Genomic DNA, 18,493 nt, shown 5'->3' with positions numbered 1-18,493 from the left:
AACAGTCCAAAATTGGCAAAACACAAAAAATAATCGCACACAAAATTTTACTTTTGCAGTACTCAAGACCACCAGCCTTTTTTACTCATTCAGCTATTCCATGCATTGTCAAAAATATCTGTTTTTGATTTTTGGTTCACATTTTCCCATATATTACTTTCACAATGACTGTGATTCTACTGTCTTTCATGTGTGAAGTGTCACAAAATATGGACCAGGATAACATTAACATGTATTAGGGGGCTATCATTTTCTTCGGAAGGGGAGGGGGTCCCAAATTTACAAAAAGTCGGCATCAATAAAATTGCGACACCCCCTATTTTGGCAACAAAATATTTATGACCCCCTACCACCGATACACCTTACCCCCTAAACAGGCTAAAACTGTATTGAAGTCAGTCTTTTTGAACAAAATAAACACACTATCAGCTGTGGTCATCTTGTGACTCTCTACATTTTGGTCATCAAAAATTTTATGATTCCCTATTTTTCTTTTATGACCCCCCAGTATATTTGGGACCCCCCCTTTCGAAGAAAATGATAGCCTTCTTAAGTTACAATTGAGTTTGGGTCCATAATGCTGGATTTAGGGCCTATAGATTTTCAGATGCCCCAAATGGATTGTGGATTACTTATAACAGAAAATATAAACACGGAATAAAAATTAAACATCAGAAACATTGATTTTAAATTGTTGGCAAAAAGAGTGGAACAATTCTATTTTGAGAATACAAATTTAATTTATGGACTTTTTTGTTGTTGACAATATTAGATCAACAAAATGTTTAAAGTCGAAAATGCAAATGATATTTTTTCGTTACATGACTTTGTCACCAATGCAAGGCAGATAACTTTTTGCGACATATGACTTAGTCACCAATGCAAGGCAGACAAAAAGACTATACATGACTGACCAGATCAAGGACATTCTTTTGTTACTAAGAGGTCACATTTCTCACATAAGTTTCAAAAATATTTATCATTTTATTGTGGGGAAAACCCTGCATACATTTGTCCAGGAGGAAGTAAAACATAAAAAATCAAACCATTTCAATTTGATTTGACAACAGGTTACTTTCCTGTGTGTTTTCTGATGTATCAGTACTATAACTTCGGGAGTGTCAACCTGTTTAAATCATCCTGAACGTTAAACAATTCTATACATTGTAAAAGATATCTTGCTTGTTCTACGATACGATTTTTGGAGTCTTGCCACATTTGCCATTGAGTGTTATCACTTTCACGGTTTCACCATGTCTGCGATTCTACTCCAATACATCAGCATCATTGCTTTGTGTCACACACTACATGTAATGCTGACTACAGCAACTAATCAGTCACCGTGTTACCCATCAGGAAGTATTGCTTGTAAAATCTACAACCTTACAAAGTTGGATTGTCGCGCAAGAAACCTAGTGTGCATACCACCAATACCAAATAATGCTTCACTCACAGCTCTTACTTGTAAAAGAAACCAGCTTAATGTCATTCCCGATGAAGCATTCAATGGACTTCACAACTTGCTTGATCTGGACTTGTCTTCAAACAACATCTCGTCTCTCTACGATAATAGCTTCATTGGATTAAACCGACTGTTAATACTTGATCTGTCATCCAATAATATAGAACATTTGTCGGGGATCGCATTTATAGGTCTTGTATCATTACACACACTTGATCTTAGGTTCAACTTGATCATCAGTCTATCCACTACATCATTTGCCGCATTGACAAGCCTGAAAGCTCTTTACATTGATTTTGGTAGCCTCACCAATGTAACCAACACACCATTTATTGGTCTCTCATCTCTGCAGAGTCTTACATATGAAATAGATGCAGACTCCGATTGTGTTGACACTAAGCAGTTCTTCGCTGGACTTACTAACTTAGATAATTTGGAAATCTTTGCCTTTGAAATCTGTACCGATTTTTGCTCACTTAACTCAATGCAGACATTGGTTATAACGGTGTTGATATTGAGCAAAACATTACTGATAAATGCTTTGCAGAAATTCCTTTGAAACACATTGACATCTATAATACAAATGTACTCTACTCTTTATTTAAGTACCTGCATTACCTCACAAGCCTTTCTCTTCATACATCCTATGCAGATGATAGCAGCATGATCATACAGGGATTAAACTTGTTGAATTCACCACTCCAAAACTTATCTATAGATTTGGCATTATCGAATACTGTCATCTTAAACTCAACAACATTTGAATTTGTGGCAAAATGGAATGCAACCTTAACTGTGCTTGAAATCATCGGTGGCAAATTCTGGATTAAAGGGTCACCTTTCGCATGGGTTCCTAGTCTTCAAATACTAAGAATAACAGGCGAATATAGTACTCAAACAGTTATCAAACATTTCTCGATAAATGCCTTCAACGGTTTCGAAAACTTGCAAGAATTACATTTAAACTATTTGAATTTTAATGTGTTCACATCAAATTCGCTGGATATATTCAGCACATACAATTCTCTGAAGGTTTTGGACCTGGCTTACAATAATATACAGGATACTATTACTCATGATCAGATTTGTTCGATAGCATCGCTGGAAAAGTTAGATTGATCAGATAACAGTATTGGTCAATTGTCATGCAGCTCTCCCTGTGGCCCAGTTTTAAAGACACTACTTGTAAAAAGCATCTCCAGAAGATGGATATGTACGTCTTGTAGAAATCTGTCATAATATACCCAATGTGCATGTCCTGGATGCCTCAGTTAGGCATATATTTCTTGGTAGCTGTACATGTGCAAATCTTGAGTCCTTACATCTTGAGGAATCTACACTTGCTGGTGTGGAAGATAGTGAGGTTTATGTGCCCAATTTACAACAACTCCATATGGCAAAGCTTCGGATACACGAGGGTTTCACAGTCACCTTCTTCAAAGTATAAAACAAGTACTCAAGGTATTTAGATCACAGAATTTGCAAATTCTTGACTTGAATTCCAATGAAATATCTACAGTTGACAGAGAAGATGCCATATTTTTGAGTAATTTGACATATTTGGATTTAAGCAACAATCAACTGACAATGCTCAGCAATCTACAATATATGAACAAAATACAAACGTTGCGTCTCGGTGGGAACAAAATTAGAAACGTCCCAGAGTCATTTCTGTTCAAATCAAACCACCCGGAACTTCAAAGTTTGGATTTAAACAATAATCTACTGGAATGTGATTGCAGTGTTATGGCATTAAGGAACTGGTTACTAACAGATAAAAAAGTGTATCTTTATGGTTACTCTGCTGATGACAATGTATACAACTATCGCTGCTTTTCACCAGTTTCAAAACATGGACTCAGTGTAACCGAGATACATTTGGACTGCAAATCAAAATTGTGGATGTACATTACGATAGGTGTAGCATGTTTGCTTGTTGTCATCATCGCAACTATATTGATAGTACGTTATCTCTGGCATATACAATACATTCGCTTCATCCTGTTCAACAGACGACCATATCAAAACTACCTTGTTAATGAGAATGATGATATCATTGATAATGATGATGAAGATGGTGTTCCTCGATATGATGCTTATGTGATATACCATGGACAAGATGAAGATTGGGTAGATGGGGAACTTCTTGCTAACATCGAGGAAGGCGAAGAACCATTCAGGCTTTGTCTAAAGACCAGAGACATACGTGCAGGCAGACCTATCTTCAATGAATTGTCACTTCATATACAAAGAAGTCGCAAAGTTATAGCGATTCTTTCGCCTCATTTTGTTGATGACAATTGGTGTCACTTTGAACTCAACATGGCACATCGCAGGGTTCTGGAAGAGAACCCTAATGTCCTGATCCTTGTTCTCCTGGAAGAACTCCCTCAAAGGAGATTAACTCTGCTACTTAGACAATTATTCTGCAGAGTCCAGTGCTTCAGATGGCCTGGCGATGGGTACGGACAATACCTATTCTGGCAGCGTCTTAGGGAAGAACTCAAAAGGCCTGTGCCATTAGATAGACGCTTTCAAAGATAGTATAAAGACATATTCATGACAAACCCAACAAGTACTACCTATAATTAAAGATAATATCGAGGGATTGTTGCCAGAAGGTCCTATGTGCAATAGCTGCCCTATAGACATTTGACCATTTCTGTATTCTATACTGTACACAATCTAAAAATATGGCACCTAGCAGCTATTGCTCATTATGTATTTTTAGCATAAAATATTATGTATGTAGAAGATAAAGTATACATTGGGAATTTAGCGCAAGAAAGCCCTATCAGTAATAGCTGCCAGGGGTTATACTTTAAGATGTGTACAATATAAGGTAAGGTAAAGGAAATGATCATGTATAAACAGTGATCGGAGTGCCCATCTCTCTTTCATTGGCGATTGGGCCAGATTCTTCCATGTAATGTTGCTATAGGGGAATCGCTACACCACCTCCACAGCTAGTCTGTTACCTTCCCAGCATTTAAGAATGCTGGTATCCATTTATACACCTGGGTGGAGAGGAGTAATTGAGATAAGTGCCTTACTCGGGGGCGCAACACGATGGCGTTGCTGGGGCTCGAACCAGCAACCTTCCGATTATGAGTCGGAGCCTGTTCCGCTCGGCCACCGTGCTCCCGTGTACAGTATAGAATGCAGAAATTATCCAAATGTCTATGAGGCAACTATTGCAGATAGAGCCTTCTGGTCCTAAACCTTTGATTCTTATGTGACACAATCTGATTCAGAATTGCTCAATACTTAAGCTTACTGATGTTGGAATAGATATGTCCAATTTGTTATGTTTTTTAATTGTTTTTGCTCCATATTTTTGTCTACATACCTCAATTTCATTATTGGCGACTATGGTCTAATTGTGCCACATATGAATGAAGTAGACCTATGATTTAATAATGAATTCCATGCAAATATGAAATAATGGTGCTACACATTTAATAAGAAACTAATTGTTCTGCATGAATAGAGGCTCAATTGGGCTAATTAATCTGATATACTATATTAAGAATGGTAATTGAATTCACTGTCGAAGTATCGGATTAACAACCATAGCAATAGGTTAAAACAATTTTTGAATATATCGTGCAAAGAGCAGGGATAAAGACCTGGATCGTAATTCTATTGAATATTCATATCATGCTGATCACTTGCACTTGTAAGATTAATATCTTTAAAAAGAGCGGTATTGTATTCAATCTATGATTGTTGACATACACAGGTGATGAGTGCAACCTGCTTGTAGTGCAGCGCAATATATTCAAAAATTGTTTTACCCTATTGCTATGGTAGTTAATCCAATTATTACATCACTTTGATAGCGAATAAACACTGCCTGAGTAATGCACACATATTCCTGCCACTCAACTGTGACAAAAGTCATACTGGCAAAATAAGCATTCACATTAATTGTCACGCAGTTGGTGTGAACGCATGAAGTGATCACTTAGGATTCAATCATGTTTCACATTAATTGTCACACAGTTGGTGTGAACGCATGAAGTGATCACTTAGATTCAATCATGTTTCACCTTGTTCATTACCATTTAACAACGAAGTGTCCATGTTGTGTACGTGCCAGTAAACCATGCAGTCGCGCCAGACGCGAGTTGTTAAATGGTGATGAAAACCCGGTGAAACATGATTGAATATCTTTCAACAATGAAAATAAGCTAAAGATCATCTTATTCACATTATTATTTTATGAGAAATGTTAGTAAGTCATTGCCACTCAACCTTACAAGAAGATTGATGATTTCTCTGTTGATATCAGCAATTAAACTACAGAATAACACGGCAATGTTGAGCTGCTACCTCCAAAATACTGAATTCAACATGTATACGCACAGTGGCGTAGCGTCATAGGGCACGGGGGGCCCCCAATTGATTGCAAAATTTAGAAAATGGCCAAAAAATGGCTTGTGCCCCCCCCCCCCAATCAGATCCGGTGTGGATAAAGTGTGGATTCATCACAGATGAACAACGGTTGCCTCCTGTACAAATGTATAGGAAGAGTTGTCGAGTACCCCACGTAAATTTTGAGATAACATTTTGCGTTACCAATAATAAATAAAAATGAACAAACTATTATGCTTAATTAGTAGAAAAATAAGAACAACAGAATTTAATTTTAATACAAATGCAGAGATTTCATAAATGGGACTAAGTTTGGAAAAGGATGAAAACATATAGAATATTTTTGTCTTCTTTTGTCTTTTATAAAGTGTAATTCTATTTTGCTTCATGTTTTTGTTTGTATGTAAAATGTAATAAAGACCCTCATGGGCTTGAGAAACAGAACAAAAAAAGAATATTTTTCAACTTTGGAGCTTCTTTATGTTTGTAATGTGTTTTGGTTTTATTTTGGGTAGATTAGATTCCACATTTTGTTGATATGATTTCTTATAAAAATGGACATCTTGATTGTCATCAAATTACAACGATTTGTTTTATCAGAAAAGATATTAACATAAGACAATCTATGATAAGGCAAATATTGTTCCACGCTTTTTGTCAAATATTCAAATCAATCATATGTTTTGGTAAATTTCTTTCTTGTTATATTTTGCTTCCCAATATATTACCCAATCTTTGGGAGGAAATAAAGTAAGATTTACAAATCTTTATTCCTCCAATACTTGTGCCACAAACTTAAGCAGATTTCAACCAAACTTGGCCAGAAGAACTGCTGACCCACATGTGCTTTATGGGTGTACATGGATATGGGTTTTTTGGGAAACGTTTCTGAACACCACATAATATACAAACTATGACTACCACATTTAGTCAGAAAAATCCTGGCCCAAGCTGTTTACAGGGTGTACGCAAATTTGGGTCAAAAGTCGCACAAGGTTCAGCAGCGAGCATACAGCCAAACTACTGGCTTTAGTGTAATCAAATAGGGTCCACACCACATAATCAAGTTTCTATTCTTTTATGTGTTAAAAAAAGCTAAAAAAGTGAGGAATTTGTCATTTTCCCATGGTTAAAACTCTGTGGTCCATTCAAAACATCATTCTGCCTAATGTTTATGATATCTTCTATTGTATAACCAACAAATTTTTGGTTGGTAAGCAGCTCACTTTTTCTGGTGGTGCATCAAAAACTATGTAAACCCTATCAATCTTACAGCACATTGCCTCTATGTAGTGACATCATCAGTGGTGGTGTAGAACCAAAAATTTCAGAATTGTAACAATTTTAATCTTTTTATTGTTTAGATGTTAAGAAACCCACCCACAAAGTATAGCTATCACAAAAAAATAGGCCCATCAGCCTCCTTTTCAATTTTTTTCCCATCAAATTCTAAAATGGTTCTTAGAATGACGGAAAACACTACATGTTTTTTACTAGCCATTTAGCTTGGGACCAGATTTTGTGATGTGAAATTAATTTTCTACATTGGGCAAGGTCTAGAGGTCATCTATAGATCATCTAGGGTCATCTAGCTTGTGATTTTATAATTTTGTTACCATTTCTGTTCTATTTTATATGCAGGTATGGATAGAATAGCTAAGGTGTGCCGGGAGATACAGAAAAGCCAAGGTCAAGCAAGTTGAGGATGTACAAGGCATTTTGTAAATGGTGAAAACAGAGAATTTATAAATTATCAGCTTTTTGCTGAGTAAATTTGATGACTATCTCAATTTTTGATGCCTACAGCCACTTAAAGGACCAACTAATAAAGGTCGTCTTGCAAGTGTACAAATATATGAGCTTAAGGGCTCAGTGAGCAATGTTTGTATAGTATATTTTCTGGGACATGAGAGCACATCAGACATCAAATTGCATTCTGAATACGAGGGATGTCCTGATGATATCAAATAATTTTGATGGCAAAAATTGTCTTTTGGGGAAAAAATGTGTACCTGCAATACGAAAGGTAAATTTTTTTAAAATGATTGTCAGCTTTTCCTCCCAGCTTCATACGCTTTAAGAACATATCATTAGATTAATTAAGTTTACTTCAAGGACTATTGAATATCAAAAATTAAAAAAGTATCAAATTTTAATAATTTGCCATAAGATTTGTATTATATCGCAAATTTCAAAAAAATCTAAATTATTTGATATAACAAGGACATTCCTCGTATTCAGAATGCAATTTGATATGTCTAATGTCCCAGAAAAATACTGTGCAAACGTTGCTACCTGAGCCTTAATCAGGGATAGGGGTAAATTGCTTTTGTTCCAACTTAGTTAAACTGTTAATGAAAATAAGAAATACATGTAGTATGTTGAGGTAAATTTAAACTGGTCACACAACTAAGAAAAATTTGACTTACTCAAATTTTTGTCCGTCATTCGACGAGACTTTTTCAAGAGTGGTTGACTGGAGTGGGATTTTGGTCATGTGACTTAGATATGACGTCAGAGTCACATGACAGGTTGGTAAACGGCTGGAAGGTGTAGGCAGCCCCTGTCTTTATTGAGATCCGGGTTATGAGCAGCAATGTATATGGACTTTTTCACTCCCCGCTGGAACCAACTAGAGTCTGTATTTCAGATGTCCACTTCTGGATTGAATTGAACTGATGACTGTGAGACCATGATATACCTGTAGTTAGCAATATAAATTACCAGCTTTTTGCTGAGCAATTTTGATGACTACAATCATTTTCATGCCTACAATTCACTTGAAAAGGACCAACTAATAAAGGTATAAGTATAATGCCCCTGTCATACTTTCATGATGCAGTTGCTAGCTGCATGAAATGTCAGCCAATAACAAGCCTTGATTCTGTCGGGGTGTCTGCAATGCGCATGCGTTGCTCAGCGGCAAGCAGCATGACAGTATAAAACCAGTATAAGAATATATGAACTTAATCAGGGATAGAGGAAAATATGGGGGTAACTGTAGATGATACAAGGTGTCCCTAAAAGAACTGTATAGTCAGAAACTGATTTTTTTGTTGGTATTTTAACGCATAAACCAAACTTGACTAAGTAACTGATGTAGTTATGGAATATATCAGCTATCACATACCGTACTTTTTGAATTTTGACAATTACGGCTCCCTTTTTGAAATAAAAGAATTTTATGAAACTACCTCATTTTCAGCCCATTCCACATAGTCAAATATCTGTCAATGACAATAGACACCTCATGCGCTAATGATGCGCAGTGATTAGCACTCCGAATACAGATCATTGATTGATATTTGAATCAGTGGAAAGGTTTCAAAATGAGAGAGTGTTATCAAAATTAAGTATATAATAGCTGAATTTTTTCCCCAACCGCACCAGTTATTTAGTTATGTTTAGTTGTGGCATTAAAATACCCAAATAAGTTTCTGGCGATACAGTTCTTTCAGGGACACCCTGTAGTAAATACAAGAAGGATAGTGTGAGATAGTGTGAGGCAGATAGTGTGAGGCAGATAGTGTGAGGCAGATAACTTTTTGCGACATATGACTTAGTCACCAATGCAAGGCAGACAAAAAGACTATACATGACTGACCAGATCAAGGACATTCTTTTGTTACTAAGAGGTCACATTTCTCACATAAGTTTCAAAAATATTTATCATTTTATTGTGGGGAAAACCCTGCATACATTTGTCCAGGAGGAAGTAAAACATAAAAAATCAAACCATTTCAATTTGATTTGACAACAGGTTACTTTCCTGTGTGTTTTCTGATGTATCAGTACTATAACTTCGGGAGTGTCAACCTGTTTAAATCATCCTGAACGTTAAACAATTCTATACATTGTAAAAGATATCTTGCTTGTTCTACGATACGATTTTTGGAGTCTTGCCACATTTGCCATTGAGTGTTATCACTTTCACGGTTTCACCATGTCTGCGATTCTACTCCAATACATCAGCATCATTGCTTTGTGTCACACACTACATGTAATGCTGACTACAGCAACTAATCAGTCACCGTGTTACCCATCAGGAAGTATTGCTTGTAAAATCTACAACCTTACAAAGTTGGATTGTCGCGCAAGAAACCTAGTGTGCATACCACCAATACCAAATAATGCTTCACTCACAGCTCTTACTTGTAAAAGAAACCAGCTTAATGTCATTCCCGATGAAGCATTCAATGGACTTCACAACTTGCTTGATCTGGACTTGTCTTCAAACAACATCTTGTCTCTCTACGATAATAGCTTCATTGGATTAAACCGACTGTTAATACTTGATCTGTCATCCAATAATATAGAACATTTGTCGGGGATCGCACTTATAGGTCTTGTATCATTACACACACTTGATCTTAGGTTCAACTTGATCATCAGTCTATCCACTACATCATTTGCCGCATTGACAAGCCTGAAAGCTCTTTACATTGATTTTGGTAGCCTCACCAATGTAACCAACACACCATTTATTGGTCTCTCATCTCTGCAGAGTCTTACATATGAAATAGATGCAGACTCCGATTGTGTTGACACTAAGCAGTTCTTCGCTGGACTTACTAACTTAGATAATTTGGAAATCTTTGCCTTTGAAATCTGTACCGATTTTTGCTCACTTAACTCAATGCAGACATTGGTTATAACGGGTGTTGATATTGAGCAAAACATTACTGATAAATGCTTTGCAGAAATTCCTTTGAAACACATTGACATCTATAATACAAATGTACTCTACTCTTTATTTAAGTACCTGCATTACCTCACAAGCCTTTCTCTTCATACATCCTATGCAGATGATAGCAACGCAGTCATACAGGGATTAAACTTGTTGAATTCACCACTCCAAAACTTATCTATAGATTTGGCATTATCGAATACTGTCATCTTAAACTCAACAACATTTGAATTTGTGGCAAAATGGAATGCAACCTTAACTGTGCTTGAAATCATCGGTGGCAAATTCTGGATTAAAGGGTCACCTTTCGCATGGGTTCCTAGTCTTCAAATACTAAGAATAACAGGCTAATATAGTACTCAAACAGTTATCAAACATTTCTCGATAAATGCCTTCAACGGTTTCGAAAACTTGCAAGAATTACATTTAAACTATTTGAATTTTAATGTGTTCACATCAAATTCGCTGGATATATTCAGCACATACAATTCTCTGAAGGTTTTGGACCTGGCTTACAATAATATACAGGATACTATTACTCATGATCAGATTTGTTCGATAGCATCGCTGGAAAAGTTAGATTGATCAGATAACAGTATTGGTCAATTGTCATGCAGCTCTCCCTGTGGCCCAGTTTTAAAGACACTACTTGTAAAAGCATCTCCAGAAGATGGATATGTACGTCTTGTAGAAATCTGTCATAATATACCCAATGTGCATGTCCTGGATGCCTCAGTTAGGCATATATTTCTTGGTAGCTGTACATGTGCAAATCTTGAGTCCTTACATCTTGAGGAATCTACACTTGCTGGTGTGGAAGATAGTGAGGTTTATGTGCCCAATTTACAACAACTCCATATGGCAAAGCTTCGGATACACGCAGGGTTTCACAGTCACCTTCTTCAAAGTATAAAACAAGTACTCAAGGTATTTAGATCACAGAATTTGCAAATTCTTGACTTGAATTCCAATGAAATATCTACAGTTGACAGAGAAGATGCCATATTTTTGAGTAATTTGACATATTTGGATTTAAGCAACAATCAACTGACAATGCTCAGCAATCTACAATATATGAACAAAATACAAACGTTGCGTCTCGGTGGGAACAAAATTAGAAACGTCCCAGAGTCATTTCTGTTCAAATCAAACCACCCGGAACTTCAAAGTTTGGATTTAAACAATAATCTACTGGAATGTGATTGCAGTGTTATGGCATTAAGGAACTGGTTACTAACAGATAAGAAAGTGTATTTTTATGTTTACTCTGCTGATGACAATGTATACAACTATCGCTGCTTTTCACCAGTTTCAAAACATGGACTCAGTGTAACCGAGATACATTTGGACTGCAAATCAAAATTGTGGATGTACATTACGATAGGTGTAGCATGTTTGCTTGTTGTCATCATCGCAACTATATTGATAGTACGTTATCTCTGGCATATACAATACATTCGCTTCATCCTGTTCAACAGACGACCATATCAAAACTACCTTGTTAATGAGAATGATGATATCATTGATAATGATGATGAAGATGGTGTTCCTCGATATGATGCTTATGTGATATACCATGGACAAGATGAAGATTGGGTAGATGGGGAACTTCTTGCTAACATCGAGGAAGGCGAAGAACCATTCAGGCTTTGTCTAAAGACCAGAGACATACGTGCAGGCAGACCTATCTTCAATGAATTGTCACTTCATATACAAAGAAGTCGCAAAGTTATAGCGATTCTTTCGCCTCATTTTGTTGATGACAATTGGTGTCACTTTGAACTCAACATGGCACATCGCAGGGTTCTGGAAGAGAACCCTAATGTCCTGATCCTTGTTCTCCTGGAAGAACTCCCTCAAAGGAGATTAACTCTGCTACTTAGACAATTATTCTGCAGAGTCCAGTGCTTCAGATGGCCTGGCGATGGGTACGGACAATACCTATTCTGGCAGCGTCTTAGGGAAGAACTCAAAAGGCCTGTGCCATTAGATAGACGCTTTCAAAGATAGTATAAAGACATATTCATGACAAACCCAACAAGTACTACCTATAATTAAAGATAATATCGAGGGATTGTTGCCAGAAGGTCCTATGTGCAATAGCTGCCCTATAGACATTTGACCATTTCTGTATTCTATACTGTACACAATCTAAAAATATGGCACCTAGCAGCTATTGCTCATTATGTATTTTTAGCATAAAATATTATGTATGTAGAAGATAAAGTATACATTGGGAATTTAGCGCAAGAAAGCCCTATCAGTAATAGCTGCCAGGGGTTATACTTTAAGATGTGTACAATATAAGGTAAGGTAAAGGAAATGATCATGTATAAACAGTGATCGGAGTGCCCATCTCTCTTTCATTGGCGATTGGGCCAGATTCTTCCATGTAATGTTGCTATAGGGGAATCGCTACACCACCTCCACAGCGAGTCTGTTACCTTCCCAGCATTTAAGAATGCTGGTATCCATTTATACACCTGGGTGGAGAGGAGTAATTGAGATAAGTGCCTTACTCGGGGGCGCAACACGATGGCGTTGCTGGGGCTCGAACCAGCAACCTTCCGATTATGAGTCGGAGCCTGTTCCGCTCGCCACCGTGCTCCGTGTACAGTATAGAATGCAGAAATTATCCAAATGTCTATGAGGCAACTATTGCAGATAGAGCCTTCTGGTCCTAAACCTTTGATTCTTATGTGACACAATCTGATTCAGAATTGCTCAATACTTAAGCTTACTGATGTTGGAATAGATATGTCCAATTTGTTATGTTTTTTAATTGTTTTTGCTCCATATTTTTGTCTACATACCTCAATTTCATTATTGGCGACTATGGTCTAATTGTGCCACATATGAATGAAGTAGACCTATGATTTAATAATGAATTCCATGCAAATATGAAATAATGGTGCTACACATTTAATAAGAAACTAATTGTTCTGCATGAATAGAGGCTCAATTGGGCTAATTAATCTGATATACTATATTAAGAATGGTAATTGAATTCACTGTCGAAGTATCGGATTAACAACCATAGCAATAGGTTAAAACAATTTTTGAATATATCGTGCAAAGAGCAGGGATAAAGACCTGGATCGTAATTCTATTGAATATTCATATCATGCTGATCACTTGCACTTGTAAGATTAATATCTTTAAAAAGAGCGGTATTGTATTCAATCTATGATTGTTGACATACACAGGTGATGAGTGCAACCTGCTTGTAGTGCAGAGAAATATATTCAAAAATTGTTTTACCCTATTGCTATGGTAGTTAATCCAATTATTACATCACTTTGATAGCGAATAAACACTGCCTGAGTAATGCACACATATTCCTGCCACTCAACTGTGACAAAAGTCATACTGGCAAAATAAGCATTCACATTAATTGTCACGCAGTTGGTGTGAACGCATGAAGTGATCACTTAGGGATTCAATCATGTTTCACATTAATTGTCACACAGTTGGTGTGAACGCATGAAGTGATCACTTAGGGATTCAATCATGTTTCACCCTTGTTCATTACCATTTAACAACGAAGTGTCCATGTTGTGTACGTGCCAGTAAACCATGCAGTCGCGCCAGACGCGAGTTGTTAAATGGTGATGAAAACCCGTGAAACATGATTGAATATCTTTCAACAATGAAAATAAGCTAAAGATCATCTTATTCACATTATTATTTTATGAGAAATGTTAGTAAGTCATTGCCACTCAACCTTACAAGAAGATTGATGATTTCTCTGTTGATATCAGCAATTAAACTACAGAATAACACGGCAATGTTGAGCTGCTACCTCCAAAATACTGAATTCAACATGTATACGCACAGTGGCGAAGCGTCATAGGGCACGGGGCCCCAATTGATTGCAAAATTTAGAAAATGGCCAAAAAATGGCTTGTGCCCCCCCCCCCCCAATCAGATCCGGTGTGGATAAAGTGTGGATTCATCACAGATGAACAACGGTTGCCTCCTGTACAAATGTATAGGAAGAGTTGTCGAGTACCCCACGTAAATTTTGAGATAACATTTTGCGTTACCAATAATAAATAAAAATGAACAAACTATTATGCTTAATTAGTAGAAAAATAAGAACAACAGAATTTAATTTTAATACAAATGCAGAGATTTCATAAATGGGACTAAGTTTGGAAAAGGATGAAAACATATAGAATATTTTTGTCTTCTTTTGTCTTTTATAAAGTGTAATTCTATTTTGCTTCATGTTTTTGTTTGTATGTAAAATGTAATAAAGACCCTCATGGGCTTGAGAAACAGAACAAAAAAAGAATATTTTTCAACTTTGGAGCTTCTTTATGTTTGTAATGTGTTTTGGTTTTATTTTGGGTAGATTAGATTCCACATTTTGTTGATATGATTTCTTATAAAAATGGACATCTTGATTGTCATCAAATTACAACGATTTGTTTTATCAGAAAAGATATTAACATAAGACAATCTATGATAAGGCAAATATTGTTCCACGCTTTTTGTCAAATATTCAAATCAATCATATGTTTTGGTAAATTTCTTTCTTGTTATATTTTGCTTCCCAATATATTACCCAATCTTTGGGAGGAAATAAAGTAAGATTTACAAATCTTTATTCCTCCAATACTTGTGCCACAAACTTAAGCAGATTTCAACCAAACTTGGCCAGAAGAACTGCTGACCCACATGTGCTTTATGGGTGTACATGGATATGGGTTTTTTGGGAAACGTTTCTGAACACCACATAATATACAAACTATGACTACCACATTTAGTCAGAAAAATCCTGGCCCAAGCTGTTTACAGGGTGTACGCAAATTTGGGTCAAAAGTCGCACAAGGTTCAGCAGCGAGCATACAGCCAAACTACTGGCTTTAGTGTAATCAAATAGGGTCCACACCACATAATCAAGTTTCTATTCTTTTATGTGTTAAAAAAAGCTAAAAAAGTGAGGAATTTGTCATTTTCCCATGGTTAAAACTCTGTGGTCCATTCAAAACATCATTCTGCCTAATGTTTATGATATCTTCTATTGTATAACCAACAAATTTTTGGTTGGTAAGCAGCTCACTTTTTCTGGTGGTGCATCAAAACTATGTAAACCCTATCAATCTTACAGCACATTGCCTCTATGTAGTGACATCATCAGTGGTGGTGTAGAACCAAAAATTTCAGAATTGTAACAATTTTAATCTTTTTATTGTTTAGATGTTAAGAAACCCACCCACAAAGTATAGCTATCACAAAAAATAGGCCCATCAGCCTCCTTTTCAATTTTTTTTCCCATCAAATTCTAAAAATGGTTCTTAGAATGACGGAAAACACTACATGTTTTTTACCAGCCATTTAGCTTGGGACCAGATTTTGTGATGTGAAATTAATTTTCTACATTGGGCAAGGTCTAGAGGTCATCTATAGATCATCTAGGGTCATCTAGCTTGTGATTTTATAATTTTGTTACCATTTCTGTTCTATTTTATATGCAGGTATGGATAGAATAGCTAAGGTGTGCCGGGAGATACAGAAAAGCCAAGGTCAAGCAAGTTGAGGATGTACAAGGCATTTTGTAAATGGTGAAAACAGAGAATTTATAAATTATCAGCTTTTTGCTGAGTAAATTTGATGACTATCTCAATTTTTGATGCCTACAGCCACTTAAAGGACCAACTAATAAAGGTCGCCTTGCAAGTGTACAAATATATGAGCTTAAGGGCTCAGTGAGCAATGTTTGTATAGTATATTTTCTGGGACATGAGAGCACATCAGACATCAAATTGCATTCTGAATACGAGGGATGTCCTGATGATATCAAATAATTTTGATGGCAAAAATTGTCTTTTGGGGAAAAAATGTGTACCTGCAATACGAAAGGTAAATTTTTTTAAAATGATTGTCAGCTTTTCCTCCCAGCTTCATACGCTTTAAGAACATATCATTAGATTAATTAAGTTTACTTCAAGGACTATTGAATATCAAAAATTAAAAAAGTATCAAATTTTAATAATTTGCCATAAGATTTGTATTATATCGCAAATTTCAAAAAAATCTAAATTATTTGATATCAGAAGGACATTCCTCGTATTCAGAATGCAATTTGATATGTCTAATGTCCCAGAAAAAATACTGTGCAAACGTTGCTACCTGAGCCTTAATCAGGGATAGGGGTAAATTGCTTTTGTTCCAACTTAGTTAAACTGTTAATGAAAATAAGAAATACATGTAGTATGTTGAGGTAAATTTAAACTGGTCACATTAACCAAGAAAAATTTGACTTACTCAAATTTTTGTCCGTCATTCGACGAGACTTTTTCAAGAGTGGTTGACTGGAGTGGGATTTTGGTCATGTGACTTAGATATGACGTCAGAGTCACATGACAGGTTGGTAAACGGCTGGAAGGTGTAGGCAGCCCCTGTCTTTATTGAGATCCGGGTTATGAGCAGCAATGTATATGGACTTTTTCACTCCCCGCTGGAACCAACTAGAGTCTGTATTTCAGATGTCCACTTCTGGATTGAATTGAACTGATGACTGTGAGACCATGATATACCTGTAGTTAGCAATATAAATTACCAGCTTTTTGCTGAGCAATTTTGATGACTACAATCATTTTTCATGCCTACAATTCACTTGAAAAAGGACCAACTAATAAAGGTATAAGTATAATGCCCCTGTCATACTTTCATGATGCAGTGGCTAGCGGCATGAAGTGTCAGCCAATAACAAGCCTTGATTCTGTCGGGGTGTCTGCAATGCGCATGCGTTGCTCAGCGGCAAGCAGCATGACAGTATAAAACCAGTATAAGAATATATGAACTTAATCAGGGATAGAGGAAAATATGGGGTAACTGTAGATGATATAAGGTGTCTTTAAAAGAACTGTATAGTCAGAAACTGATTTTTTTGTTGGTATTTTAACGCATAAACCAAACTTGACTAAGTAACTGATGTAGTTATGGAATATATCAGCTATCACATACCGTACTTTTTGAATTTTGACAATTACGGCTCCCTTTTTGAAATAAAAGAATTTTATGAAACTACCTCATTTTCAGCCCATGCCACATAGTCAAATATCTGTCAATGACAATAGACACCTCATGCGCTAATGATGCGCAGTGATTAGCACTCCGAATACAGATCATTGATTGATATTTGAATCAGTGGAAAGGTTTCAAAATGAGAGAGTGTTATCAAAATTAAGTATATAATAGCTGAATTTTTTCCCCAACCGCACCAGTTATTTAGTTATGTTTAGTTGTGGCATTAAAATACCCAAATAAGTTTCTGGCGATACAGTTCTTTCAGGGACACCCTGTAGTAAATAATAATTTAAATACAATGTATAGATATTCTGTTAAACAACTACCATGCTCATATGATTATTTCTTTGTAAAATGATCCAATATTGATAGCTATTACACAAGAAACAGCAACTTGTATAAATCAAACAAAAAACAAAAAAAGTATTCAATGATCATTCAATTGTGGTTTGGATTCCAGAGGGAGTGTGTTTGTAAGAGACATAGCCATCAGAAAGGGATTAACCAAAGGACTAACTGCACCAAATAAATTAGTTCAGACATATTGCATTTTCCTGTTAAAAAAAAAAAGGTATATTTTAACCAAAAATAAGTGCCTATATTTTCTACAGTTTGCCTTTCTATTTTGTATGAGGTCACCTACATTTTTACTTCTTGAGAAACAGCTGACATGCTCCCAAATTTTGTCATAAAGTAAATTTCTGTATAGATGTATGCAAAGTGCACAAAATTTGTGAATTTTTGCCGTTTAGAGGAGGCGCTTAATCAATTTATGTATGCTATTATCACTTGCAGGGTATTTTGCTGGATGTTAACACACCCATTCACTTTTTTCATGATATTGTTAAATTTCTGATTTAGAGAATCACTTACATGGAACCTTTAAACATTTATTAACACCTGATTAAGGGGCACCCCCTAATGGAAGA

The 18,493-nt window shown here is 36.1% G+C and overlaps 3 protein-coding genes across 3 annotated transcripts in view; all 3 read left to right on the top strand.

Moving 5' to 3' along the window:
- The window catches only part of LOC140168147 (1-aminocyclopropane-1-carboxylate synthase-like protein 1), a 41,174-nt gene extending 33,333 nt beyond the window's left edge, over positions 1-7,841 (top strand). The window contains exon 13 of the mRNA XM_072191461.1: positions 7,481-7,841. The gene's annotated coding sequence lies outside the window, so the exon portion shown is untranslated. The remainder of the gene's footprint in view (positions 1-7,480) is intronic.
- Positions 1,254-4,040, top strand: LOC140167521 (toll-like receptor 6). Its single transcript, XM_072190827.1, has 2 exons — positions 1,254-1,920; positions 2,865-4,040. Exons 1-2 carry the CDS (start codon positions 1,254-1,256, stop codon positions 4,004-4,006), a joined length of 1,809 nt encoding a protein of 602 aa, XP_072046928.1. The 3' UTR covers positions 4,007-4,040.
- A 3,897-nt stretch (positions 7,842-11,738) lies between the features above and the next one.
- Positions 11,739-12,536, top strand: LOC140167520 (toll-like receptor 4). The gene has a single exon (XM_072190826.1). The coding sequence runs from the start codon at positions 11,739-11,741 to the stop codon at positions 12,534-12,536; it is 798 nt and encodes a 265-aa protein (XP_072046927.1).
- Positions 12,537-18,493: the final 5,957 nt, after the last annotated feature.

Source organism: Amphiura filiformis, chromosome 13 (genome assembly GCF_039555335.1).
Source record: "Amphiura filiformis chromosome 13, Afil_fr2py, whole genome shotgun sequence".
In the NCBI taxonomy this organism is placed as follows: Eukaryota; Metazoa; Echinodermata; class Ophiuroidea; order Amphilepidida; family Amphiuridae; genus Amphiura; species Amphiura filiformis.
The sequence above is the reverse complement of the archived record's forward strand: the minus strand, read 5'-3'. Positions and strand labels throughout refer to the sequence as shown.